Source organism: Kwoniella bestiolae, chromosome 3 (genome assembly GCF_000512585.2).
Source record: "Kwoniella bestiolae CBS 10118 chromosome 3, complete sequence".
NCBI classification, from domain to species: Eukaryota; Fungi; Basidiomycota; class Tremellomycetes; order Tremellales; family Cryptococcaceae; genus Kwoniella; species Kwoniella bestiolae.
The window spans coordinates 1188812-1215053 of record NC_089243.1 but is presented as its reverse complement, the minus strand read 5'-3'; the positions used below and the strand labels follow the sequence as shown (position 1 = coordinate 1215053).

Here is a 26242-nt window from a genome sequence, read left to right as displayed (position 1 = left end):
GACCTCTACTCTTTTACAAGCATAGTGCATGCAACGTCACCTGCTTCGTCCTAACCTCAATTCTCACCAAAGCGAAGCGAAGAAGCACGCTCCCTTTACTTCGGGCATAGCATTAGCATCGCATGGCAACTGACATTGCTCTGTGAAAAGCATAAGCAATGCAGAGTACCATCATAAATGTTTTACTTCCTCATCCGGCTTCTTAACATTCTACAAAGGATGCAAAGGAAGGGAGAAAGGGGATGGTGTGTGTGTTTGATGTGGATTGACCCTGAATTCACCATAATTCGCCTTGAAACCACAGAGGAATATCTCAGCTGATGACGCTCAGATCACCGTGTATAAGCTACGAACTTAATGATGATACTGGTTATGATGTATATTGACGCGACTCACACGGGATACGAGTAATAACTTAGTGAGCTGGATGAAAAGATTTAATGTTCATCTCTCTAACATACATTCAATCGTCTTTTGTTCTCCCTATCATCTACTTGTCCCTCATGTATTCTGTATTGTATACCCAATAATCAAGAAGAAGAAACCGAACCCACCCCAAACAAACAAAACATCCTTCTTTCGACAAACAACCCCTTTCATTCTTCCTTTGTTCTTCTCCCACACATCCCATATTCCTTTGTTCTCATCATCCCCAGAAGGAAGCGTAAAGAACAATGGTACCGATCTCAAGACCAGAGACAGGACTCGACATCCCAACTCGTCCTGAACAATACATCCCAACTCACAATGACATACTCGAGTTCATTCGACAAAACGATCTAGCCCACAACAACAATAGCAGAAACTTCATCTATCCAACTACAATAAACGAAACGACCAATAATAATAGTCATAGTCAATCAAACTCGGTCTCGTCAGACGAAGAAGATAATTTTTCACCTAAAACACACCCGTTTGCCAAGATTCCGAGAACAAAAATGGGAAATAACGATCCTACCAATGAATTCATGTATCAGATCCCCATCTATCCTCAGGGGTTCAACAATAAGTCGGTATCGGAAGGTGGATTTGGGATGGGTGAGAGGAGTGGTAGTCAACATTTAGAGTGAGTTTGTCTCTTTTGTAGGATGGGTGGCAAGAAGGGACAATAGGCGAAAAAGGTCATGGTACAGTAATGATGTACAATAACCTGTAAAGGTCATGTTTTGGGTGGGGGTGAAATGAGTTACGCTATGATCACTTTTTGATGGATCATTACGGGTACGCCTTTTTGTACTCATGACACTATTCACTTGCATGCTTCTTTATTGTTACTTGATACTACATCCACTCATATACACCCTGCACCCTTCACATGCTCATCATATCCCCTTCTTCTTTTCTCTTTCATCTTGTGTGAATACATTTCCCGTACATATACACATACACGTTATCTCGCACTCGCAACTCTCGTTGTAACCTGTTAGTAATCATTCACTCAACCCAGCCTCAAAGCACTCAACGAGCGACTCCAAACACTCGGATTAGGTGGTCCATCGATAGATTCACTGGGCACATCAATACCTCGTCAACCCCCACCCCCACCTACTACCACCGAGAACTTGGCCGCACATACAAGAGCTACCTCAGCCGTATCGCCCATTAGATCACCCAACGCCAACTCTCAACTTGGATCAGGCTTTCGAACCAACCACTTCTTATCACCCAACTCGCAATTTCAACAGCCCATCCAAGCGTATCCATCAGTCACTGAACTCGCTCCGGGAGACTCGATAAGCATGTATCGACCCGCTCGTGCGCCCTCCACGGCGCCGAGAAGTCAACGAAGAGGTGGAACGAACGTTGATCCCGGTGAAACGGGTGAGACGCCCTTCACTCCTGATGAAGCGTATGAGAACGCTCCAGGGGATGGGGCGAGCTATTGGTCTCAAGATGATATTACTGCTAAGACACCTAGGACTGGGGCAGGGGGATTGGAAGATGAAGCGATGACTATTGGTCCTACAAGTGTATGGACGAGAGGCGATATGTGAGCTCATCGGTCCTTTCGATACATCATCCTTCCTTTATCAGACCATTGTCAAATCTTCCGACTATACGTCACCACCTTCCTTCCGATGATCCAATTGCTGATGAGGTTTTTGTAACAGGGGACGAGACATGTACGACCACCGAGATAGACTGCTTCGTCAAGAGTCGAATCGAAATCAAGAACATATGCAAGAACTACAACGACAGATTCGAGAAGCTCAGAACCTGGCTACTACAGCTACGAAGCTGGAATCTGCAGAGAAGCAACTCCGAGAACTTCAAGCTAGATTGATAGCTGAGCAAGTAGCTAGAACCCAGATTGAACAGGAAGCGGGATTGAAAGAAGAGGAAATGAAGAATTACCAGAATGAATGGGCTAGCGCTGTACGCGCGTTGCGAAGGGCGAGGGATGAGGGTAAGAAGAGTGATGAGGAGAAGAGAAGGATACAGAGATGTTTCGAAGAGGCTAGAGACAAGTGAGCTGATCGGTTAACACTTCGAGAGAAATCAGCTGACAAGGATTATACAGGTTATGGAAGTATCACGAAGCTTTGAGAGTACGTGAAGCTAGAGCTCAAGGTAAAGAGGAAGGTCGAGCTGAGGTATGTTCAGGTGTTCCTTGTCAAATGTACGACTCCGGTAGATAATCATGAATCATATAGGCATGGCAAGAGGCTGAAAGATGGATGGGTAACTCCCCGCCCATCCCTGGTGTCGAACCTGTTCAAATGGTTCCAGGAGCGGTCCTACATCAAACACCCCTGATGCAAGCGCAAACGCCAATGTTCCTTCAATCGCCGACTAATCAGTATTTCCAACAAGCTGCTCAACAGCCTCAACAGCAATACCAACAGCCCGCTCAACCACAACAGCAGCAACAGCCTCAACAATGGCAACCACCCACTTCACCTGGAAATACCGCTCCTATGCAAAGTATCGCTCAACTTATGGAATACTTCGCTCAGAACCCTGGCGCATTCCCTCAATTCCAACAGGGTCAACAACAAGTTTCGCCGCCTCAGCAAATCCCTCAAACTCAGCAGCAGCAGATCCCACCTCAGCAGCAAGCACCTGCGCAGATGCCTTCCACTATCCGAACCATCCCTCAACAACAACATCCTAATCAGATGCCGACCGCGCAGACTTCCGGTCAATCAATGGCTCCAATGCCTCATCAAACTCCCGGTCAAACGGCTCCCAGTCTTGTCCCTCAACAGACCGGCTTCCAGTCTCAGCCTGTTGGAGCTGCTAGCCAGTTCATGCATCCTCGATCTACTGGTCAACCTGTGATGCCGCAACATACCGGTCAACCATCAGTTGCTCCGATGATGCCTCAACACACCGGTCAGCCGATGATTCAGCCTCTTCCTACTGGTCAACAAGTGATGCAACCTCAACATACGGGTGCACCCACTGCTAGACAGATCACTCCCCCACAACCCGCTACTATGCCACAACCGATGATGGTCCCTGTCATGGTACCGATCGCTCAAACTACACCAATGGTCGTTCCTGGTACAATCCCAGTCAGTGTCAGCCAACTTCCTCCTGGTCCGCCTACACAAATCCACACGACCGTCCCTGCGAATACTCAACCGACCATTCCTCCTCAGCCGCCTACCATCTCTCAGAGAACACCTCGAGCACCCACTACTGCTATTCACTCCACTCCTGGCAAGAACAAGCCTCCCAATTCTACGCGAACTCAGACTACAAGATTACCACCAGCGAACCGGACAGGTGTGTCTACTGTCCCTCAAGTACATAATCCGGAATCGGTACATCAACCTCATGCTGCTGAGAGCTACCTGGAACGATTCGAGCATGATCCCGATTTGAAGAAGATGATGGGAGGAGATAGGTCGAAGTCCATCCATTCAACAGCCGTACCACCTTCAGCGACTGAACATTCTCGAGCGCCTACTCAGCCCCACACTGCTGCTCGATCCACATTTGACGATGGTGCTTCGAACGTTGACAAGCCTTTGCCGAATCCTTTCCCGCCTTCTCAAGTTTTAGGTCGAAGTCAAACTCAACGAACCCCTTCTACCGTCAGACCAAATCAGACTGCCAACAATAGCCAGAAGATGGGGAGGAGGATGAGTTTGTCAGACGGCTTACACAACTCTCATACGATTAGGATGAGTCAGATTCCTGATGGCGATAGGTACCCTGCTTTCCCTATTGGCGGTAATCATCAAGGGAGAACTCATTCGAGGAATACAAGTTATGGGTCGGTTGATCCGGCTGGAATCGGACTTCCCCCGTGAGTCATTGGTCTGCCAGCTGTTTTCCATTTTTACGATCAGCTGGCTGGTATGGACTCAAAGTTGACCTTTCATCAGTTCCAGAGACGTATCCAATGTTCAATCGCCTAACTCCGAATACCGAGGCGGAGGAAGAAGTTCAGTCCGCCACACCCCGAATCGAAGTGGCAGAACGAGTGCGCGAAGTCGAGTTGCCAGTGCTTTGAGGAACGATATGGATCTGGATAGTGAATTGCCAGGTATCCAGGAAGATGAGGAAGAGGAGATGCAGAGGCATAGCCAGGGACAGGTTCGTTGAGCTACCTTATCCGGCTTTATACCAAAGCTGATCCCGATGGGTACAGATTCCTCTACCGATGATGCATCCCGATGCCAATGGTATGCCACCTCACATGATGCGTCAAGGTCCGCCTCCAAGTGCGAGAGGTCCACCTCGTGCGCCGCCTAGTATGCCTAATATGAGACATCGTATCAATGTACGTTACCGGTTGACATTTGTAACTAGACCCCATAGCTGACATCCTTCTAGCCTGTGATGCCTCAGCCCCTAGGCGGCGGACCACCTCCATCAGGAGGACCCAACAAGACTTTCTCCGAACCACACGCAACTCGGGTGGACAAAGGCCACAAAACTCATCATTCCCTCTCAGCATTATTCCACCATCGAGATCCAGCCGCAGCTCGATCCGAACATCTACCGGAACCTGAATCAGTATATCATCCGCCAAAGACACATACGCTATTCGTTCCTCCCGGTCTGGCTCCTGCAGCTGTCAGCGGCGGGGTGGAAGATGTCCAAGGTCCTCGAACTTCCGCGTTGGGTCTGAGCGGAGTGGGAAGCGATGATGGGAGGATGAGAGCTCCAACTGTACGTGATCAATTTAAAACTCAAAAGCGATCAAGCTGGTATGGATAGCTCACGAGGAGCTTCTCTGTGCTACGACCGACCAACCACTTCTCAACACCCATCAATAATGCACTTCTTCGATCATGTACCACCACCACACGTTGTATTACTGTACACCAAATGCAATCAATACGCTTATACATGAATAGATTACGGTCCAGCCTCCTGTACGTCCTCGTTTAAGAATACCAAGTATACGTCAAGGGTAAAGAAGAATAGCAAGCTTACAAGAATCGTTCTTTCTCTTTTTCTGCCTTCAATTCGCTCATCGTCGATCTATGAACAACAGTCCTCCCACTCACGATCCAATCATCCCACTTCAGCATATTTCCCACCCTCGCCCAAAATCGCTCCTGCGCTCCCATCGCCCACCCGCACCGAAGTGACCCATAAAGGCGGTAGACAACCTATCAACCTCGATTCGCCCCCTGCCCCGGGTACGACTCGTCAGACTGTCATCATCACTGAACGTACCGATCCTAAACCTCAAGCTCATGCTCATGAGGTTCCGTTACCCAAATCTAAGAGTAATGCACCGACTGCTTATTCGACTATGAGCCCTGAGGATATTCAAAGCCATGATCCTAGAGGTATCCCTTTACCACCTACTAGGACTCATGATCCGACTGCATACTCGCCTATGGGTAAAGAATTCTCGGTGCTACATCGTGATACCTACCATGCACCGGCGGCTCGAAGCGCAGCAGGTACTACCGCTCAGGCCCAGGGAATACCTCTCCCTCCACCAAGGTCAAACGCTCCTACGGCCTATACCTCTGCTCCAACTCAAGGTAAACAGCCCTTCCAATTCCCTTTACCTCCATCCAAGACCACCGCTCCCATAATTTACAGCAACAAGGAGGCACAACCTCATCAAGTCCCTTTACCTCCTCCTAGAAGTATCGCTCCGACTGCTTATACCACCAGTCCACCGGAGAATGTTAATACGCCTGGTACAGTCCCTCAGGTGAGATCAATCGATTTTGCGAATGTCCCATTACCTAGAGGTGGAGGGACGGTCTATGATATGAGGACTCAGGTTACTGTGAGTTGATTGTCAATTGCCTCATCCATGATGGGGGGATGAAAGCTGATCTCAAGAATTGATGAGCAGTCCGAACCTGACATCGACGAACCCCGAGGGGCATCAAGATCAACAACGCACAAAACCCCTCCACCGCCCAAAGTGACATCTACGAAGAAATCATATCGGAAACCTGTACCTTCCAATGGGCATGCCAACGGCAATGGAGGTGGGAATGGGATAGAACCTAGGATGTATCCCCTCCCACCTAGTCGGGCACCCACGAGGACCAATCGAGCGAGTACGTATGCGGCTAGTGTACCTCCCATTGAGGAGGTGACGGAACCTGAGAGTGGGAGGGAGGGGACTTTGGTGGGTAGGCAATCTAGGGTGTGTTAGGAGGTAGTAGATGTATAATATTCATAGCAGAAGAAGTGAGGTTGAGATCGAGGAGTGATAATCTATACACGATCTGTTCATATATTTGAGTTCGGAAAAAGGGAAATGGATTTGGATTTGAGTGAGATGATATATATGTGTACATCTTCGTCATTTACAACAAACATCGTTACAGAATGTATTTATATGTTTATATTTATGTTCATGTCTATGAAAGAAATACAATATAGTATCCGTAGTGTTCACTCGTCAGTACCATCCGGTTTGACCTGTCCAGCGCATTGCTCAATTAGCTCCAAATGGCCTGAGCATGATTGCCATCCAAAGCTGGAGAGGCCACAGGCGTGGTTCCCGTGGTGGTGGTGAATCGTGAGTGAGTGGAGATAGCTGGTGATTTGAGGGAGTCGAGTCTGTTATCCAAGCCATATAATTAGCTCACCCCACTCCAAGAAATATCTCGATGATGTTCATGATATCGTCGTATAGTGGGATCAGAATGAAGAGAGCAGAGAGGGACAGCACCCACCTCCATTCCGACCTGATCCGACCATACACCGCTCTAAAGCTTGATAAAGCGCCTTTCTCCTGAACCATCGTCATGCTCGTCGTAGTGGTGGTTCCCCTCGGATTCGGAGAAGGACTCGGGCTACCCGGAATGACCGGTGTGGTGGGGACTGAAGAAGACCAGTGGGAGTGAGGGAGAAACTCGATTCGAAATCGTACGGATTTGGGGATGATTATTCCTGATACGTCTGTCAAAGCCAAGTCACACATCAAGTCAGCTCGATATCAAGAAGATGATACAACGTATATTGGAGAGCCCTTGCGACGCTGCGCTCACCCCTGATCTCATCGATGCGACATTTCAAGACCCCCCATCCATCTGCATCTTCCAGAATCACACTCGCACCGAACGATTCGAGGAGCTTGATGCATTCCGCGCGGGAACTCGCACAGTCGTCTGCGGAGGTCAAAGTGAAGGTCTAGACGTGACAAATTCCAATTGAGCTGGAGTACAACCACATGTCATGGCACTCTACTCACGGCAGGTTTCCAGCTGAACAGGTTGGAGAACCACGAGGTCTTGACTTCTCCGGACGTACCTACCAACAAAGGTGAGGGAGGGGTAGGACTACCCAAGGGAGGGGTGGATAACCATGGTGAGCCTGTGGGCGAGAGGAGCTCTGAACCGATCTTGGGCGATAGGTCGAGTGGAGCGGCTAAGAGTCCATTGAGTGATAGTGGTAGTCAATATTAGAGATCTATGGGAGAGTATGATATGGAGATCCCAACCCACGCTTTGACCTCCTCTTCTTCTCGCTCCCATTGGAAACCTTCCTGACTTTATCGAATCCCGCTGAAAACCTCTGTGGTTGCGTCTGCACCTGCATATTCGCCTGATTACTCTGCGTAATAGTCGAATCGCCCAGATAGGACCTTCGTTTAGCAACTTCCGGTTGTTTAGGTCTAGCAGCAGTGTTGGGTATAGGTTGATCAGTCATGCTTCTCCTTTGGGCCGGTCTAGCTCCTGCTCCCATCATGACGGGAGGTAAATCCATGACGGGCGTAGTGGGTGTAGTGATCGTTTCCTCCAGCTGCGATAAGGCCGGACTTGGTATTGTCGAGGGAGAGGGTGAACCAGTTGAGGGAACAACGATAGATGATCTGGGAGAGGCTGATCCGATCAATTGGAGTTGTTCAGCAATATCATGGAAGAATTTCTGCACAGCTGCATCCTGGACTTGCGGGACATTGATATTTCCCAATCCGGCGGGACATTGCATCCCCAGGCCTATGGCTGTAGCTGCTAATGGAGATGGTGAGGGGGGCGACGAGTAGGTGGTAGCAGGAGTGGAGATAGGAGTAATATTGAGGTTCAATCCCAATCCGGTCTGCGCGGTCCCCTCGGTAGATCCAGGGGTGGGTCGCTGTAAGGTGATTTTGGGCAATCGGGGATCAACAGGCGTGATGGTAGAAGGTTGTTCGACGATTTTCTCCAGGTGTGCAGGTGTTCTCGGACTGACCACGTTAGCAACATGTTTGTTCACTATCTCGTTGGGATTGGGAGAAGGTCGAGGTCCGACAACCCTTGATGTGGGGGTCGCAGGTGACTTTGGAGCAGGATTGATCACAGCTGGAATAGGGATAGGTGCAGGTCTAGTAGCTGTATGCGGATTGGCGTTCTCTTGATCGGCCAGTACGGATGATCGATGTCGTTCGCGGTCTCTCTCTTCTCTTGGAACGGCTTTTCGCACGGATCCGTTGGTCGAGGTGGTGGTGGATGTGGTAGATCGGGTGGATCGTCGGTGACCGGAGGTGGTAGATTCGGGCTTTCTTCGTCGTTCTGCCGCATGATTGAGAGTAACGTCAGCTGCCGTGTCGAGTTTCAATTATCACCGCCCAACTGACCCGTAGTGATTCTCCTGGACTCAGGCTCGGGGTTGAAGTTCTCCAGATGTTTGTTCCTGTACTGAAGAAGTAGGAAGTAGAAAGCTTTTTCCCAGGTCTTCCTACAAGTTTGGATTATTTCGTTAGCTGATCCGTCTCATTTTCGTATATCAAAAGGACGATAACAAAGTAGCTCACTCATTAGATAACAAAGAAGTGACAATCTCTTTCTCAGAAGTTCCATTCCACAGGGTCCTCAAATTCCTCAAGATATCCCTATCGATTTCCCTCTCTGATCTAACAGGTCTGGCGATCTCCTCTAATCTGGGAGGTTCGACAAGATTGATCCTTCTCCCAGAGTCTGTGTCTTGCTTTCGTTGGCAGAAAGGATGTCTCGTGATTTCTGCCATCTACAGTGCGCAATCGCAGAGAAATTGCATCAGCTGAGAGCCTCATTCTGTCTTTACACAGCTGACCAATCATGGGATCGCTTCACTACTCACGGTGATTCTCCTCTCCGGGTCGACTACCAGCATCCTCGTTATCAGATCTTTGGCATCAACAGGCAGATCCGCAGGCATGACGAACCGCCCATTCTTCACTTTTTGCAGTAAGATCCGGATATTCTCGTCATCGAAGGGTAATCTCCCTGTGAGTAGTGCGAAGAGGATAACACCGCATGACCAAATATCAGATGCTGCACCGTGGTATGACATTCCCTACAACCGGATCAAGCATCAGCCGTCAATGCGACTTCACACGGATTGCTGAATTACAGGCGAAAGCAGAAGAGTTGGGGTAATTTTCAAAAGAATGGTGCTCACCGCAACGATCTCAGGACTAGCATAATGTGGACTTCCACAACTAGTTTCCAACAACTTATCGCTCGGTTCCAAAGCTGCCATACCGAAATCTGCGATCTTTATGTTCTTCTCTGCGTCCAACAAGAGATTCTCAGGTTTGAGATCTCGATGACAGATGTTGAATCGATGGCAGTAATCTACACCTGCTACTATCTGTTGAAAGTATCTTGAGGCTTCGTCTGGGGGAAGACGACCTTGGGAAACTAGGTAGTCGAATAATTCGCCGCCTTCTACGTATTCTAGGACTAGGTAACTAATGGTCGCGGTTGAAATCAGCTTGATATCATCAAGCATATGAAGGACTGCACTCACAGCTCCTTCGCAGTTTCCCAAACATCATACAGACTCATGACGTTCGGATGATCGATCAACTTCATAATGACGATCTCCCTCTCAATACCCAGTACGGCTTTGTCATGTTTCGCACCTGCGTCCGACATTGACATTCTCGATGTCATCATTAAGGCATGTTTCGGAACGATCTTGATGGCGGCGTATTGTCCTGTCTTGGAGTGCTTGGCTATCTTCACTCGACCTTCACCAAATAAGTGTAGCATGAGCTTCAATGGCTTTTCAAGCAGATGACGGCCAAACAGTAAAGATGTATTGAATCATGCGCACTCACCACTCGCTCCTTTTCCAATGGTCCTGCCTATCCTCCACGGACCGATCACTTTCGGATCACCTGGTAGATCAGCGGAAGATTTACCTCCGGTAGCTGCAGCTTCTTTCTCGAATCGTGTTTGACCACGTCGTTGCGAATGCCTCACTCGTGGAGGCGAGGGTGTAGGCGGATTGGGAGAGTCGGGCATGGTCGGGCGAAATAAAGATGCGAGGCGCAGGGATTAAAGAAGGATGAATTGGATGTAGCGAAGAGGCTATCGATGATGGGCTGCGTGAACTAGAATAAGGATGAGATCCAGACCAAACGTCTGAAGATGGGATAAGAAGACGTAGCTACCAGCTACTAAGCCGTTAAAGTGGAAAATCAAATATTATAAAAGCAAAATTAAAAGTGATGAAGGAAAATCGACGAGAGAAGAGAAGCAAGTTGGTATTACGAAGTTGAGGGGAGAGAACGAAAGAGATTCATTCAAAACACTTATCCTTATGCTATTTTCTCAATTGATACATACCACCGTATAACGCTACAGTATTCGACCATGTTGGGGTGACGCTTGTGCTTGCGCTTGCATATCGGTAGGAAATCATAAGAAGAGGCTAGATACGTAGATCCATGCTTGTTGTTTTCTCGATTTGGACGACAAGCCAATTTGTAAGTGATGATATCACTTAAAGAGGTGAAGGCGAGTCAAGTCGGTCGTAAATTGAATTGACATGATCGATTATACTGGGCTTGTCGGTTATCACTTCACTCGAGTACCGATCAACGCGGGTCAGTGTGGTCTTAAAGGGACCACGTTGGACTGAATTGCATGGAACACAAGCTCAAAGGTCAACAAAGTAAGGTTCTGATTGAAACATACTCCGAGTTTGTGATCCATCTTGTGACGATCGTTCGTCCGGAGAGGCATATTGGCTGATATCGGTGGTCGAAGGAGTGGCCGTCCAGAGCCAGGGAGACACGCTCAGGGTTTGCTGCACTGCGTCAACAGCCCGTTGTAGCGATGTTCGGAGAGGGATGACTATCTCATTGACTCCAATGATCGATATAACTACTCGTAACGAGGATCATGTAGAACGACAAAAATCAAAACATTTGTTTAATAACCATTGACGCGCCTGTCACCTTGATAATCTCTGAACACGTGGCACTGACCTTAAAAGCGTGGCGCAGGCTGTTCCACACCTCACGAAGCCAAAATAATCGTTTTTTCTTCGATTTTTGAGTCATCTTTGGACTCATGGAAGTCAGGGGACACAAAAAGCTTCTAGTATGGACCCGACCGGGATTCGAACCCAGGCTTCGTCCACAAGATTGGCTTCAATCGGGCTGTTAACACCCGAAGGACGCGTGGTACCACTACACTATCGGATCGCACCATTTTTTCCCTTGAAAAGACGCTTTATATGGTTTTGGGGCATGCAAACCATCAACGATTATACTCCCGTTTTCATGTGCTGGCTTTGTAAGATCAGTGGAGAAAAATAGGTACCCTTGATACAGTTCCCAATGAGTTTTGGGTGTATAAACCTTCACCTGTGTACAAGCGATTTTGAAACCCAGAGATAAATGAGAGGAACACTGGGTAAGTCTGACATTCATAACACCTGGTAGCCCTTCGGCTTTGGCATGCGTGCATTCCGGACCTCTATACAAACTCTGTTCATCAGGCTATGATGCCTGATGACTGCATTATGTTACTGTGAAGTGGCCGAACCGCCAATCAAACAGCCTTGACGATGACTTGCCCTGGTGCCACATCTTTCTCGCCATCAAATTCTTCTTGACTCGGATTGCTTCGCTCGACATCTCCAATGGGAGTCCGTGCTTCAGCTTTGGTACCAAAGACATTGGTGGTATAGGCCTCAGAGTCATCTCGAATTTTTGGAGGGAATCGGTTCTCTAGGTAAAGCATGAAAGCAGCCAAGCCGATCTGCAATACCCGTCAGCCCTGTTCATTGGATTTCAAGCGAGGAAGAGGTGCCACTCACCATCGCTGCACCAGTGACAAGTGTCGCGATCTGGCCATTTCGGAATCGAGGAGTGTCGACGACAGGCCAACAAACGATCTGATACCACAGCGTCCAGCAGTTACCAATTACGTTCATCGAGAATATGGTGACAGCTCGTACGACCTCGTTATCTCTCGTGACGGACGTCGCCCAAGCAAACTATCCCATTGGTCAGCGTTGATTTATGATCTAAGAGCAGGATTAAGCAAATTCGAGACTCACGTTGGTCACTTGTACCGCATACCCACATCCGGAAACGATATAGGCGAAAAATTTAGCATGATCGGAGATGTTCCAGACCAGAAGCATCACGCAGGAGATGAAGGTTGTGCAGTATACGATTGGTTGAATAATAAATCTGTTCTTCGTCAAATCCGAGTACATGGTGAGGATGTATGTTCCCACAATACCCCAAGCCGTGTAGATACATGGATAGTAGTTGACTTGACTGGGGGTGTATTTACCGGTCCATCGGAGCCAAAAAAGGAACTCGGAATAATTTCCGGTCTTCTCGTAAGCACATGAGCCTACACCAAATAAGATTGGAAAGGTATAGAATTGCCAGGAAGTAACGACCGTCTTCAAGTTCTTGCCCAACGACTTCACTGTAAGTGTGGTGTGCTCTTGAGGCGGGGATCGCTTGACACACAGCTCTCGCTCTTCTTGCGTCATCCAAACTGAATCTTCGGTCAACTAGCGCTCTTTCTGGTATCAAACCAACGAGCCCACTCACATGCTTGGGTAGTATGAGGAAGTCCAGGGAAGAATACGAAGCCGTAAACGGCCACAGGGATGGTGATGATAAAATCAACGATGAAGAGCCACTGCCATCCCGCCAAACCGTGTTTTCCGTTCAAGTTTTTGATGATACTGCCTTGCATGATGCCCGAAAAGAGAGTTCCGAGTTGAGCAGAGGAAGTAAAAACCGCTGATCGTCGACCGAGCTCCCCGTCTTTGTACCATGCACCGAGCACGTAATGAGTGCCGCAGAATGTCGAAGCCTCGAAGAAACCTTGGATGAGTCGGAGACCCCAAACTTGATGAGGAGTTTTGACGACTTCAGTGAGAGTCAGCATAGTCCGCTGCGCCCTGACCTTCCATTCAATACGTACAAGCTAAGCCAAGGGTAATGATACCCCAGCAAGCGCCACAGAAGGGAAACCAGAATCGTGGAGAGACACGATTAGATGACAGCACCAATGCGGAAGGGTATTGTCCAATGATGTAACCAGCGGTGAACATCGAGACGGCATATGTGTATTCGTTGCCCTTGACTGATAATCATGAGTCAGCACCGTGTACCTACGTAGCCGGACATAGTTGGCGATGCTTACACTCCAGGGCTTCCCTCATACCCGATACGTAAGCATTGGCCAAATTCGCTCTGTCAAGGTAGTTGGTAAAATACGACAAGCATACATAGGAAAGAACGACCCCATCGATCTGTGGAAAGATGTCAAGCTCTCAGCCACGTGCGTTCGCGTAAAGCTGGCAATATGACTCACCTTTCGAAGAAGTTTCCGTTCTTTGGGATCGGCAGGGGGCTTGCCCCAAAAGATAGTTTCGATCTTGTCGAGTCTCGCACCCATGTCTCGTAGTTGGTATTTCATAAAGGTCTGAGCGAATGATGTTACTTTCCAGAGTCCTCGAAGTGATCAGTCACTTATATATGTCTCAAAAGCATGCATTTGTTAAAGCTATCCAACAAGCAACGAGGAGCTTATCTATGCTGTTGGATTGGATTGCAGGTCAGGCGAGATAGACAGGAACGTTTTGTCCCGAAATTTGGGCAACTATGCCGGAAACGGGCATTAGATATCGACGCGTCCTTGAAATGGGTAAACATTCATTCCGCGCAAGCCAAATCTCCTTGATATGGTCAAGAGAAAACCGCATGACGAGCGGAAGATCAGTGCATCTACGGTCTGATATCTTACTTTGCTTGCCAAAACTCAGCCTCGGATCTTTACACGTGGCTTAATACTCATCCACACGACCATCGACCTATTCAGTCCTATTTCCATAGAATGACGGTGCCTTCTTTTCAAGGCCAAAACATCGTCGTCATAGGGAGTGCCAGAGGAATCGGGTTCGAGCTCGTTCGTCAGCTAGTATGTAGAGCCATCTGTATTACATCGCAACAGTGGCTGCAGCTGATAACATGCAGTCCGAATCACAAGCTCGATCTATATTAGCGATAGATCGATATCAATCGGATGATATCAGACGACTGACTTCAGCAGTTGATAACGTGGCTTTCGCTTTGGCTGATGTGAAAGATCGTGCTGCCTTGAAGGTATGTTCCTTTCATACGGCTACATGCTAACAAAGAAGACTGCTGCCGGCACCATCGATTCCGTCGATGTCCTGCTCTGTGTGTCCGGGATTCTGGGATCGCCTTTGCCGCTCCTGGATCGTCCGACTTCGGAGCCCGATCCGTCGGAAGACATAATGAACGTCTTCACGGTCAATGTTGAAGGTACCTTCAATGGGGTTCACGCCTTTCAAGATAAGATCCGCCATGGAGGTAAGATCATGCTGATGAGTAGCACAATGGCGAGCATGGAGACGGCAACTCATACTCTGAATCCGGCTTATAGTATCGCCAAGGTGAGTGATGCAGAGACTTCGTCTCGCGAGATTGAGCTTAATCAAACAATAGGCCGGCTTGAACATGTTAGGACGAAAGCTGGCAGTCGAGCTCAAGGAAAGAGAGATTGACGTCATCATGATGAGTCCTGGGGTGGTCCGAACGGTACGTCATAACATTGTTCCCATCAAGGCTGATTTCTTCTCAGGAGATGAACAACGGAAAAGGTGATATATCTCCTCAACAAAGTGTGGAGGGCATTCTGCGCGAACTGTCGAGGACGGGCACGAGTGGGATGTTTTTGCGATACGATGGGCAAGGCTGGCCATGGTGATATGAGTACATTATATGCCAGTCTCATGCATTATGTCATATTATTCCCCTAAGCTGCACTATATCCACCGTCGTGACAAATGGTTTGACCCGTGACATAAGCGGCTTCATCAGACTGAAGATTGAATTAGCCGCAGCCTTATTTGTCTGTAGCTGGACGAGACTCACCGACAGGTACAATATCGAGTAAGCTGTCTCTTCCGCGGTACCCCAACGGGCTAAGGGTGTGCGATCTAACATATACTGCTTGGAACTGGCAGGACGGGAGGAGTTTCGAGTCATCCCTTTTCCGTCCAAGCTATCAGTTTTTGAACATTCAGGTCGTTCTACTACCGCTCACCAGTGATTGTCAGCCCTGGAGCTACACAATTAGCCCGTATTCCGTCCTTTGCGAAGTCCAGAGCGACCGTTTTACACATATGCCCACAGGCCGCCTTGCTTGCTTCATACGCAAATCCACCTCCCATCGTGACAACACCAGCAAGCTGCAATTTAGCAAAGTTGTCAGGCAGTTGTACTCACAGAAGAGACGTTGACAATTGATCCAGGTTGTTTTGCCTCTATGAGCTCTTTGATGAAGACCTGCATGCCGTACATGATAGACGTGCAGTTCACATTCATCACGTGATTCCACTTCTCGACGGTCGTATCCAGAAGACCTTCTCGTCCAGGTGTACCTATTCAGGAATCAGCGAGCCATTACATGTAGGCTTCTAAAGCAAGAATGTTCCCCACCTGCACACTGGACTAATACATTGGCTACACCGCCTAAGCTTTTGGCTTCTTCAATTGCGCTTGACCACACCAATGCATCTCTACGAAAAGTCAGTCACCAGAGTTGGAGCGCGCGTCGACTTACGTTACACTGCCTTTCACAAACGACACGCCTTGGTTGGGATACGGAACTTCAGGCTCCACCGGCTCGTTAAGATCGATGGAAACGACTTTCGCTCCATGTCTGACGAAAAGCTCAACAGTCGCCCGTCCTCTTGAAGATTGTCAGTATTGGTGATCAACTGGCCGCTCTTGACTTACATTCCGCTACTGCCACCCGTCACCTGCGCCCAACAAGTTGTATCAGTCTATTTTCCGTGCTCTGAAATAGAACTGGTCACCTACAATCGCAATCTTTCCGGGGAGTCTCTGCAATGCAATTTCGGTCATGGTCGTCTTGCTATCACTATCTGTGATGGGTAGCCCTCAATAATCGTTCCATAAGCTCTGAATATCTATCCGCTCATTATTTCAAATATGTGCTGAAGAATTCAGCCTCGGCGTTATCCGATGTGACTTGCCGCCATTCAGGCATTTCCCCCGGCCGCTTATCGGGTTTCTTTTCCACTCTATCATCTCTATTCTCCTTGTTCAATATCTTCTGAGAAATTCTCAGGCCATCCATCTTATCTTCTACCCCGCAAAATCCTTGCTGACGGGCACCTGCGCTCCAAGCCATACTGAAACCGTGTTTTGTAGATGCCTGTAATTGCATTCGGTCACCAAGCAAGATAGGATTGTCTCCGGCTAGCCTTCGCGAGACTTGGGCAAATGAGTTCTGTGACTGATGGTGAGTCTCCTCCGCCTTTGTCGCTTTCCGTGACGCCTGGCTCCCTCCCCTTTGATCATTGTCAACCGACCAACTCCGAATTTGTGAGGCAAAAAAATTGACGCCTTCCAAGCAAATAGCTTCGCGGCTGACGCGTCGACTTTATCAACGCGCCCCTCGGCACAACGTCCTGGTGAAAGTGGGAAGGCCAAACGCGCTGTAGCAGCTTGTAGTCGATGTCGAAAGTATCGCCAGAAATGTTTGATGGACTGGAGAGACGGTCAACCATTGACACCTTGTCAAGCGTGCGTCAAAGCAGGGAGAAGGATAGCATCTACTTGGTACGTTAGCGTATCAGGTCAGTCATGCTAATCATACTAGTGCTGTTTTACCTAGAGGCCAGAGTGCAGTCGATCGTAATGTATGTCAACATCAACACCTTATGCAATTTTGAAGCGATATGCTGACCAAGCCATAGTTCCGACGAAGGAGAAGACCAAGTTCAATTGATGATCCTGGTGTAGATGAAACACTCCCCCAAGACGCCGGCTCCGTGGAGGCAGTCGCAACGGCAACTGGAGAAACAGTCTTGACAGAGAACATGGATACTTCGTGGTGAGTCTCGGTTGCGATCTTTATTCCCCAAACTAGTCTGGTTATGGGGCCCTTTTTGACCTGATTATGCATTTCTCAGGACTGAGGAGATGCCCACAGATTTCTCACCCTCCCGCTCCGACCGAGGGTTGTCGTCGTCGTCCGTATCCGATCTGCTGCCACCTCATGCTGAAGTAATAGAAGGAGTTCGGGTGTTCCTCTACAATTACTTTCAGCTTGGGTTCCTGCCTCGGGCGTTCTTCTTGGAGCAAGTGGAGAAGGATGTATCGTCGGTGCCGGTTTTCCTCCTGCTCAGCATACTCACTCTGTCAGCGAGGTTCACACCTTCACTTATCAAACGTTTTGGTGGAGGCAGGAAAGCCAGTTCGGAACTGAGACGGAGAGCTATGAGTCTGCTTGGGGACGAGATGGTGGCAGCTAGCGTGGAGAGGATGCAAGCCTTGTTTCTTCTCGGAGTGAGCGAGTTTGGCGAGGGTAATGGGGGCAGATCATGGGTAAGCTGACGAAGCCTACATTCCATACGCTTCTCCGGCAATTATCCTGACTCACAGGCATGAACAGCTTCTCACAGGTATGGCTATACGTATGGCCGCAACTATGCGTCTCAACAGAGAGGCGACATACGACTTGCCCGCTGGAGCTAGCCCGGAAGATGCCATAAGGTCTGAGATGACCCGAAGATCTTTCTGGCTCATCTATTGTAAGTGATAAACGATGTTGGCTGAGGTATTCTGACCTGTCATTCGATAAAGGTCACGATCAACAAGTAGCCGGTAGATCTCCGAGTACCACCTTCCCACTGTCGAGCATTGACGTTTTACTCCCATGCGAAGAAGAAGATTTCATTTTCGGTCAGACTCCCACTACCGGGCGGTCAGCTCTCCCTGGCTCCTTGGCCGATCGATCTTCTCTGGACTATGCTACAGAACCACATCGATCGCTTTTCGCGACTATGATCATAGGTCAATGGCTATGGGCTCGTACAGCAGAACACGCTTCCGGCATGTTAAATCCACGCAGAGTCAGGCCATGGAATGAGACTGAGAGCTTTTGGAAGCTAAACAGGGAGCTCGAGCTTTGGGAGCTGAATCTTCCCGCTCGGCAAACTTTCAGTCCGTTCACTGTGAGAGTGTTGAAGGGGCAGCATCTGGACTTGGTGAGTCGAATTCTCGCTGCGGAAAAGCTGACTGTATCAGGGTTTCCTATCGATACCCATGCTCCTGCGGCTATCGCACATCGTCCTTCGACGTGCGTATCTACCCTGGATGGCCAATGCTGTCGATGAATCATCCACGAAGATCATCGACTCAGAAGCACCACCAAATTTCTGGCAAGGCATGGCATTACATATGGTGCAGAACTGTATCAACCTGCACCAAGTCATCCAAACGGGCTTAGCGACTCGTTCAATGAAAGGTGGATTCCCCGCAGTTTTCGTGAGTTCGCGCATATTGTCGCAGAATCAAGCTAATGGAACCAATCCGTCAGATTTTTGGCGTCTACATGTGTGGCGATATCGCTTACTACTTGAATCGCTGGCCCAAACTATGTCCGAAGCACGCGCATCATGCTCCAACAATGCTTCAGTCCGCTTTAGAAGTCCTTGAGCAGCTTGAAGAGGCTTGGCCACTTGCGTCCCGATGGAGATCGATGTTGGCTCAACTCGTTCAATCCACGAATCTCGATATTTCGTTTGGCAATGCCGCTCGCGCCAGCCGCAATGCTGATAAAGAGACCGGAATATATCGAGAACCCAGCAGTTCCCCAGCGAGTTCCACACTCAGACGTAAGTCTTGGGATCAATTTGAAGACGGCATGATGGAAGCTGACACCTAATTGTCAGCCGGATCATTACCTGCTACTTCCCCTGCTGTCGTCTCGCAACACGTGAACGCCCCTGTAGTAAACCCAAACCTCAACGTTCAACGAGATTCTCAGTCCGCTGTCCCGATCGCAGGGAATGACTTGCAGACACCCGGCCTACTCAACTCTGAAAATGGATCCACTCCTCTTCAATTCGATCTTTCGTCTTTCGATACTCTGAACGCAGACATATTTGCAGAAGCCAATGGCGCTTCGCAAATCGCTGGGTCAATGCCATATGGGGGTATCGATGCCTTTGGTGCAGATCTCACTGCTTTCTTGCGTGGAGAGGCCATAGATTGGTCAAATCCTGGGAGTCAGATGGGAGACCCAGCTTATACCGGTGAACAACAGCAAGAAGGACAAATAGGTATGGGTATGAGTAGCGCAGCCTTTGATCTGGCTGATCTTTTCGAAAGCAATACTTCTAGCTATTGAGCAGTATTTGTATCTATCTGTCTGCTTAAACGAGCTCTGCGCCTGAATCGATGCACTGTACATTACCTGAGATGCTATGGCCCAATCGAATAATGGTCGTTCATGCGTTTCGAAAACTCTGTATCCAGGAATCGTGTTACACGGAACACCTGGCATTGTGAGCAGCCTGTGCGGCTCGGCTGTCCTACGTCGTTTCGCCCGTCAGAAGCTCTAGGCATCCCCGGGTGATATCAACCTGATCTCTGCGCTTCCCGGAAGAAAGGTTAAACCTCCTGCTGCAATTCGGACATACCCGACTACGGCTTCTGTGCGCATTCTCGTTGCCCATCAACGGGCATTTGCCCAAGGAGTCTGCTAGTGTTTATCTATACGAGTGGCCGGCCCTCGATACTCAGCTAGTCTGATAAGCTCGAGACTCTCAGTTAATTTCTCGTGGATTTATCTTTTGACTGTCTATCCTCTGTTCTTTCTGAATCAGGTGAAATAAACGCAAAGACACAAAAATGGCTTCCTTCACCAACGATCAATGCCTTCCATGGCATGAAAGAGATCTTGTAAGCACTGGTCGTGAATACATTGTGTCGTTCGGATAGAGTTCGTCTAATTTTTCATCGACAGTATGGATACGCGAATAACCCTCCCAATCCAAGATGGCCTAAGGGAGCCAAAATAGCGGTGAATTTCGTGATGAACCACGTCAGTATAATCTCTCTCCGGGGTGCTCAGAAGCTCATGTTGGTTCTAGGAGGAAGGCGGGGAAAGCAGCGTTGAGCTTGGTGACGATGTGGCAGAGGCTTTTTTCCATGACTTCGGACCTGTGAGTGACTTCGACTAAGACGAGGCTCAACCAGCTAAACTTCGAAACAGCCTGGGATGATCAAACCTGTGCCAGGTGAACGGGACCCTTCGACTGAGGTGAGCATACGAGATATTGGTAATCATTTGTGCCCGCTGCTAACCGGTTCTCAGACTCAATTCGACTATGGTACCAGGGTCGGCGTCTGGCGACTCTTGAGACTATTCGCAGACAATAGGTAAGTTCATGTTTTCATCCAAACGGCTGACTTGGATTTTATTCAACCCCATCAGCATTCCCATCACCTTCTATGCAGTGGCTAAATCTTTCGAGCGGGCCCCGCACATTGCCAAATACGTCGAGGAGCATGGTCATGAGACATGCTGTCACGGCTATAGAGTCAGTAAATCTTCAAGAGATAATTATCGTTTGTGGACTGACGGTAAACCATAGTGGCGATCGTACGGCGACTGTGATGCCGAACTGGAGGAAAAGCATGCGAATCTGTGTATTGAGAGCTTCCGAAAGTCCTCGCCATCAGGAAAGGTTCCATCCGGGTGGTAAGTCTGTGCTCTCGGAAGTGGTCTACCAGTCTATATTCTGACCTTGCACCCAGGTTCCTTGGACGTCCAAATGTACGTTCCGCTCACATAGCCGCAAAAGTCTACAAAGAACAGGGGGAGGAGCTTCTTTATTGGGCTGATTCATATGCGGTGAGTGATAGCCACGCTGCTTGCGATGTCATACATCTTGGCTTCCTTCAGCTAACATCTAGCAGGATGATCTGCCATACTGGAAGCCCAATCCCGTCGATCCATCTAAAGGTTTATTAATCATGCCGTACTCTTTCGACAACAATGATACCAAAATGTGGTTCGGGCAAATGGGTTCGGACGACGCATATACACAGCATATCATTGATTCTTTCACGTGAGTCTCGCCGGCATCGTCGTCAGCGGTCTGGTGAAGATCTGCTGAAATCGGTATCACAGGACCATTCGTGAGGAAGGTCTGGCCGGAAGACCAGCATACATCACTGTGGCGTTTCACTCTCGGTGGATGGGTAGACCTGGGCGATTCCAAGCCCTCAAGCGAATTGTGGATCACATGAAGCAGTTTGACGATGTTTGGTTTGCAACTCGAGAGCAGATCGCTATTCATTTTGCTCAGACAGTACCGTACGATCCAGAGGCTTTTGTGCCTGGAACTGGCCGTCTGAAAACGCCTGTTGATGATGTTGTCGAGAACAAGCTTGGCAAGGCTAAGGTGAATGGTTTCCATTAGATATTTACGTTCTCTTTGATCCTTGCGTTGTATGCATCATGTCAAATCTGAAGGCATGGTGATGGCAACTACGAGTATTGAAGAGCAACTTGACCACGATTGTGCATAACATGTGTTTTCAGGTGAATCAGTCTCAAGATTCTGATTGTTTTTATACTAAAGGTGACTTCCGGCGTACCGCGGATGCTCAGGTCGATGATCGGTCTTGGGACAGCGAAGGGGAACACAAGTTTGATAATAATTTGGTTATCACGTCTTCAGGAATGCATATCAATAGTATCACAGAGTTTACACCTGACCAACAGCCATGGCCCCAACCACCGAATATAGACGCTCCTTCCAGTCACAGCTCGACTCCCAAGTATAAGCTGCGCGATAGATGGTAGCTTCGTCGTAGAACTTGCCAACGATCTGCATGCCTACTGGCAGCCTGACAGTTGGATCGTCGACAGGAGAAAGGAAGCCAACAGGGATCGACATGGCGGGATGTCCAGTCTATATGCTATCAGCTGTGAGTTTACTACGAGGCACGAAGTATGGTAGAGACTTACCAACGAGTATGGACAAGTGTTCAATCCTACACCTGCCGCGTATGACATCTTCTGAAGGGGTGTAGCATTCTCAGGTACATTGTTAATTCGAGCCGGGAGTTTGACCATTGTAGGCGTGATAAGGAGATCGTAACTACCAAGGACGGCATCGATTTCGTCTCGAACTTTCCGAGCGAGATTCATCGTCTTGCCCATGAGCTGGACCCAAGGGTTGCACATCAGTACGGTCTCACTCGGTCCACCACCTTGACATACCGTAGGATCCAGATTCTCCCAAGCATATGCCCCATTGGTCAACGTAGCAACGGCACTAGGCCACATCTGATCCAGCTTTTGCTGAGTGATGGGAAGGAATTTCTGGGTGAAATCATTGAGGTATAGTCCACGGTGACCGCATGCTCTTCCGGTGAGATTTTGGTAGGAGGAGAGACGGGCGATGACCTGGAGGTTGCATACCGATCATCAGCATAGGGAGGAGGGTGTCATGGCGATCAAAATCACTCACCATCCAGAGGTCTGAAGCTAAAACAGTTCCGGGAATCGACACTGGCTCCACTACTTCCGCTCCCAGCTCTAAGAACCTTTTGGCCGCATCCACAACGAAGTTCGCATATCGCTTATCGGTAAGATCGGTGTCGAGACTCTCCGCGACTATACCTATTCTAAGTCCCTTGATAGGCTGCTTAGCCAAGGCAGGGTAGTCTGGGACCTGTGAGGGTGAAGGACAACCAGCTAGCTGTCGGTCATCGACGGAGTCTGATCCAGCGAGTACTTTGAGAAGTAAAGCATTGGACAAGACGTCCTTCGAAAAGACGTATCAGTATCGTGTAACAGCTTCGCGAATCGACTAAAAAGCCTTACCTTGGTCATTGGACCTGTAGTATCAATTGTTCGTTCCAGCAGGCATATACCAGTGTAAGGGACAAGGCCATGGGTGGGTTTCATACCAACTATACCGTTGTGCGCAGCCGGCTAAGTCATGGTTTAGCTATTGGACACACCTTATTTGTCTGCTCATGAAACAAACTCACCAGTCGAATTGAACCTCCTTGATCACCACCGATCGCCATGTCGCAATCACCTCGAGCTACTAACACCCCACACCCTGATGATGAACCACCGGCCGAGTAACCTTTGGCGTAAACATTGTCCATTCGACCTGGTGGAACAGCGAACATTGCTCAGTCATCCCAACAACCAAATACGAGTAGTCGCTCTCACCTGTTCCACTAGAAATCGAAGCTCCAAAAAAACTCAAATTCTCACAAACAGCCTTTCCTGTGATCTCCCCTCCAGCTTCAAGTACTCGAGTGACTACTGTAGCATCCGTGTTCGGTACCCAATCTTCGATGTACGAGGTCCCGACAGAGCAAGGCACATCGGCCAAGGCAATGTTATCTGCATTATCTGTCAGCCGTCCACTTTCGCCATTATTCATTGATGACTGACTTACCTTTCAAGCAGACCGTCAATCCCTTTAGAGGACCAGAGGGACTATCGTCCTTGACGGAGACCTTCCACGCCCAAGCATTATGTTCATTCTCAGCAGGAGTTGGTGCATGGACGTTTTGCCGTGAGAACCGCTTGTCGACCACTGGGACATAATCTGGAAGGTTAATGATTTTCTGAAAGACCTCGTGAGCTCCAGCGAGGATACGCGTGTAATCTTCTACGTCATCAGGTTTCAGCGTGAGTCCCTCTGAGCCAAAGCTCGAAAGGGTTTTCTCGAGTTCAGCGCGATTGACGGGGTTGTCCGAAGAGGTATGTAGGGATATATGCGACATTGTTCACTCTATTGTTAATATACCGCAGGTTCTGAAGGGCGATCGTCACAAGGAAATCTCAGACGAGCATAAATGTACAGTTCATTTCACTGGAAGTCGAGCGGTCGTGGACAATCTCTTGTTTATCATCTCAGATTGTGGGCAAGCTCCAGTAGGCAAAATGAGATAAGCAAGTTGAAAGATGCCGGAAAATGGGCATCTCCAAAATACAGAATCAGGAGATTCCCGAAGTTAATGCTCGCGTCTATCTCCTTATCTACCAGTCAGCTCTATTACGATCCCAAACCCCCCTTTCACCCATTCCCATCCAGTTCCTTACCTCTCGTCAAGCAATCCAACACTCATCCTCGTCATGGCCAGTTTAACCGCCCAAGAGACCGTATACAGCACTACCGACGACGGAAAGTACGTCACCTTCCGTGCAGGAGGGAAGCCTGGTAAACGACTTATACGCCAGCCCGGTGAGCCAGGCTGGGTCGAGTCATTCGATCGCATCCCGATTATCGATTTTACCAATATCAATCATCCAAATATCGAGGTGAGGCGGAAGCTCGCCAACGAACTCGCTGATGCGGCTGAGAATGTCGGGTTTTGGTATGCTGCCAATACCCCTGTAGATGAAACACTTGTCGGTGAGTTCAGTGGCCATAGCACTTGGAAGGATCTACTGAGCTGACATGCTCTCAGCCAAGACTTTTGCGGCTTTAGAGAAATTCTTCAGTCTACCCAATGAGCAGAAGTCGGAAGCGAGCTGGATGAAAACGCCCGGAGCTAGGGGGTACGAGTCTTTCGCAGACGTGGCTGCTAATGAGGGATCGGGGAATGATGCTAGTCAGTCAGGCCACCACGTCTGTGTGAGACCCATGAAGTTAACATTCAGTCTTAGCTTTGAGAGAATCTTTCATCATGGGCGATGATTTGACCGATCCCAAGCAGTATTCCGGTCCTGTGCCTGAAGGGATGAAGACCCAAAACATCTGGCCAGCGGCCATGCCAGAGCTGAAGCAGGCTTTAGACGATTATTACTCCGTGCTCATACCCTTTGCGCGATCTATCTTACACTTATTCTGCCTTGCGTTAGGCTTGGAAGAAAACGCTTTAGACAAATCCCACAAAAACCCGATGGCTGCTCTTCGTGCACTCCATTATCCGCCTCAGGACGCAAACGAGAGTGCAGCGGGGTTCCTTGCCCACGCCGATTTCTCTTGTAAGTCTCATGTCTAATCATGACTGTAAGAATACGGGCTGATGCTATACTGTATCTTTCTGAAAGCTTTCACCCTGGTATTGCAAGGTGCAAAGTACGGCTCAGGTCTCGAAGTGCTCAACATGAATGGTCAATGGATTTCAGCCCCCTACGTCCCAGGAGCGACTTTCACCTGTAATGTGGGGGACTACCTCCAAACCCTTTCGTCAGGCAGATTCGTCAGTACAGTTCATCGAGTAGTCAATAAATCGGGGTCCGAGCGATACTCCTTACCCTTCTTCTTCTCCCCGGATCCAGATGCGGTATTGAAGCCTGTGGTCAACAAAAAACAGGGGAGCGAGTTCGAAACCGAATATTCGGAAGAACCGATCGGAAAGCAGTTTATGAGGAGGTTGATGTTTGCTAGAAGGTTTCATCCAACTGCTAAGAGGTTGGCAGAGTTGCAGATCCCAGATAAGGACTGGAAGTACGAGTATATAACTGGTAGTCTCCCTTAGATTGTGTTGTCGGTCGTCCGGACGAATCTGAGGTCAAGCATGCAACTAGGTGTTAGCTTCTCAGATGTTGAGTCACGACTTTGCACTCTGACAACCGAGCCTGTTCTCACGCCTCTGTAGTAAGACATCATGATTGCAACAATTTGACCTCCTGAGGTCATTTCTGATAGTTCCAAATCTGCCAGCGCTCCCGGGTCTGGGAATCAATGCTCGACGAATAATCACTTCATTCCCGAAAGACAGTGGACGTCTCATATTTGCCCA

The 26242-nt window shown here is 48.8% G+C and overlaps 9 protein-coding genes across 9 annotated transcripts; 5 read left to right on the top strand and 4 right to left on the bottom strand.

Annotated features, from left to right (window-relative positions):
* Nucleotides 1-938: 938 nt before the first annotated feature.
* Nucleotides 939-6589, top strand: I302_105127 (uncharacterized protein; the record flags this gene model as incomplete). The annotated part of the gene is made up of 10 exons (XM_065870018.1): nt 939-1066; nt 1448-1990; nt 2112-2468; nt 2522-2594; nt 2655-4258; nt 4344-4548; nt 4604-4735; nt 4789-5127; nt 5456-6211; nt 6281-6589. The coding sequence occupies 10 exons, from the start codon at nt 939-941 to the stop codon at nt 6587-6589; spliced, it is 4446 nt and encodes a 1481-aa protein (XP_065726090.1).
* Nucleotides 6590-6878: 289 nt separating this feature from the next.
* Nucleotides 6879-10652, bottom strand: I302_105126 (uncharacterized protein; the record flags this gene model as incomplete). Its single annotated transcript, XM_019194995.1, has 11 exons — nt 6879-6999; nt 7116-7341; nt 7431-7572; nt 7634-7809; nt 7887-8933; nt 8999-9099; nt 9176-9387; nt 9481-9696; nt 9802-10093; nt 10153-10375; nt 10466-10652. 11 exons carry the CDS (start codon nt 10650-10652, stop codon nt 6879-6881), a joined length of 2943 nt encoding a protein of 980 aa, XP_019042708.1.
* A 1536-nt stretch (nt 10653-12188) lies between these two features.
* On the bottom strand, nt 12189-14066 carry I302_105125 (uncharacterized protein; the record flags this gene model as incomplete). Its single annotated transcript, XM_019194994.1, has 7 exons — nt 12189-12398; nt 12457-12636; nt 12700-13154; nt 13211-13534; nt 13590-13751; nt 13812-13920; nt 13983-14066. 7 exons carry the CDS (start codon nt 14064-14066, stop codon nt 12189-12191), a joined length of 1524 nt encoding a protein of 507 aa, XP_019042707.1.
* Nucleotides 14067-14775: 709 nt separating this feature from the next.
* On the top strand, nt 14776-15401 carry I302_105124 (uncharacterized protein; the record flags this gene model as incomplete). The annotated part of the gene is made up of 3 exons (XM_019194993.2): nt 14776-15087; nt 15140-15232; nt 15276-15401. The coding sequence occupies 3 exons, from the start codon at nt 14776-14778 to the stop codon at nt 15399-15401; spliced, it is 531 nt and encodes a 176-aa protein (XP_019042706.2).
* Nucleotides 15402-15449: 48 nt separating this feature from the next.
* On the bottom strand, nt 15450-16564 carry I302_105123 (uncharacterized protein; the record flags this gene model as incomplete). Its single annotated transcript, XM_065870017.1, has 8 exons — nt 15450-15515; nt 15569-15684; nt 15741-15885; nt 16016-16077; nt 16136-16215; nt 16260-16388; nt 16436-16458; nt 16520-16564. 8 exons carry the CDS (start codon nt 16562-16564, stop codon nt 15450-15452), a joined length of 666 nt encoding a protein of 221 aa, XP_065726089.1.
* A 636-nt stretch (nt 16565-17200) lies between these two features.
* I302_105122 (uncharacterized protein) lies at nt 17201-19859 on the top strand (the record flags this gene model as incomplete). Its single annotated transcript, XM_065870016.1, has 8 exons — nt 17201-17284; nt 17422-17558; nt 17638-18052; nt 18120-18258; nt 18311-18681; nt 18755-18994; nt 19047-19344; nt 19402-19859. The coding sequence occupies 8 exons, from the start codon at nt 17201-17203 to the stop codon at nt 19857-19859; spliced, it is 2142 nt and encodes a 713-aa protein (XP_065726088.1).
* Nucleotides 19860-20362: 503 nt separating this feature from the next.
* Nucleotides 20363-21939, top strand: I302_105121 (uncharacterized protein; the record flags this gene model as incomplete). Its single annotated transcript, XM_019194990.1, has 10 exons — nt 20363-20413; nt 20478-20555; nt 20605-20676; nt 20727-20774; nt 20829-20893; nt 20949-21054; nt 21109-21215; nt 21272-21368; nt 21434-21585; nt 21648-21939. The coding sequence occupies 10 exons, from the start codon at nt 20363-20365 to the stop codon at nt 21937-21939; spliced, it is 1068 nt and encodes a 355-aa protein (XP_019042703.1).
* A 288-nt stretch (nt 21940-22227) lies between these two features.
* On the bottom strand, nt 22228-24274 carry I302_105120 (uncharacterized protein; the record flags this gene model as incomplete). Its single annotated transcript, XM_019194989.1, has 8 exons — nt 22228-22434; nt 22491-22688; nt 22746-22931; nt 22996-23292; nt 23352-23462; nt 23522-23649; nt 23712-23888; nt 23944-24274. 8 exons carry the CDS (start codon nt 24272-24274, stop codon nt 22228-22230), a joined length of 1635 nt encoding a protein of 544 aa, XP_019042702.1.
* A 352-nt stretch (nt 24275-24626) lies between these two features.
* Nucleotides 24627-25978, top strand: I302_105119 (uncharacterized protein; the record flags this gene model as incomplete). The annotated part of the gene is made up of 4 exons (XM_065870015.1): nt 24627-24906; nt 24962-25105; nt 25161-25481; nt 25548-25978. 4 exons carry the CDS (start codon nt 24627-24629, stop codon nt 25976-25978), a joined length of 1176 nt encoding a protein of 391 aa, XP_065726087.1.
* Nucleotides 25979-26242: the final 264 nt, after the last annotated feature.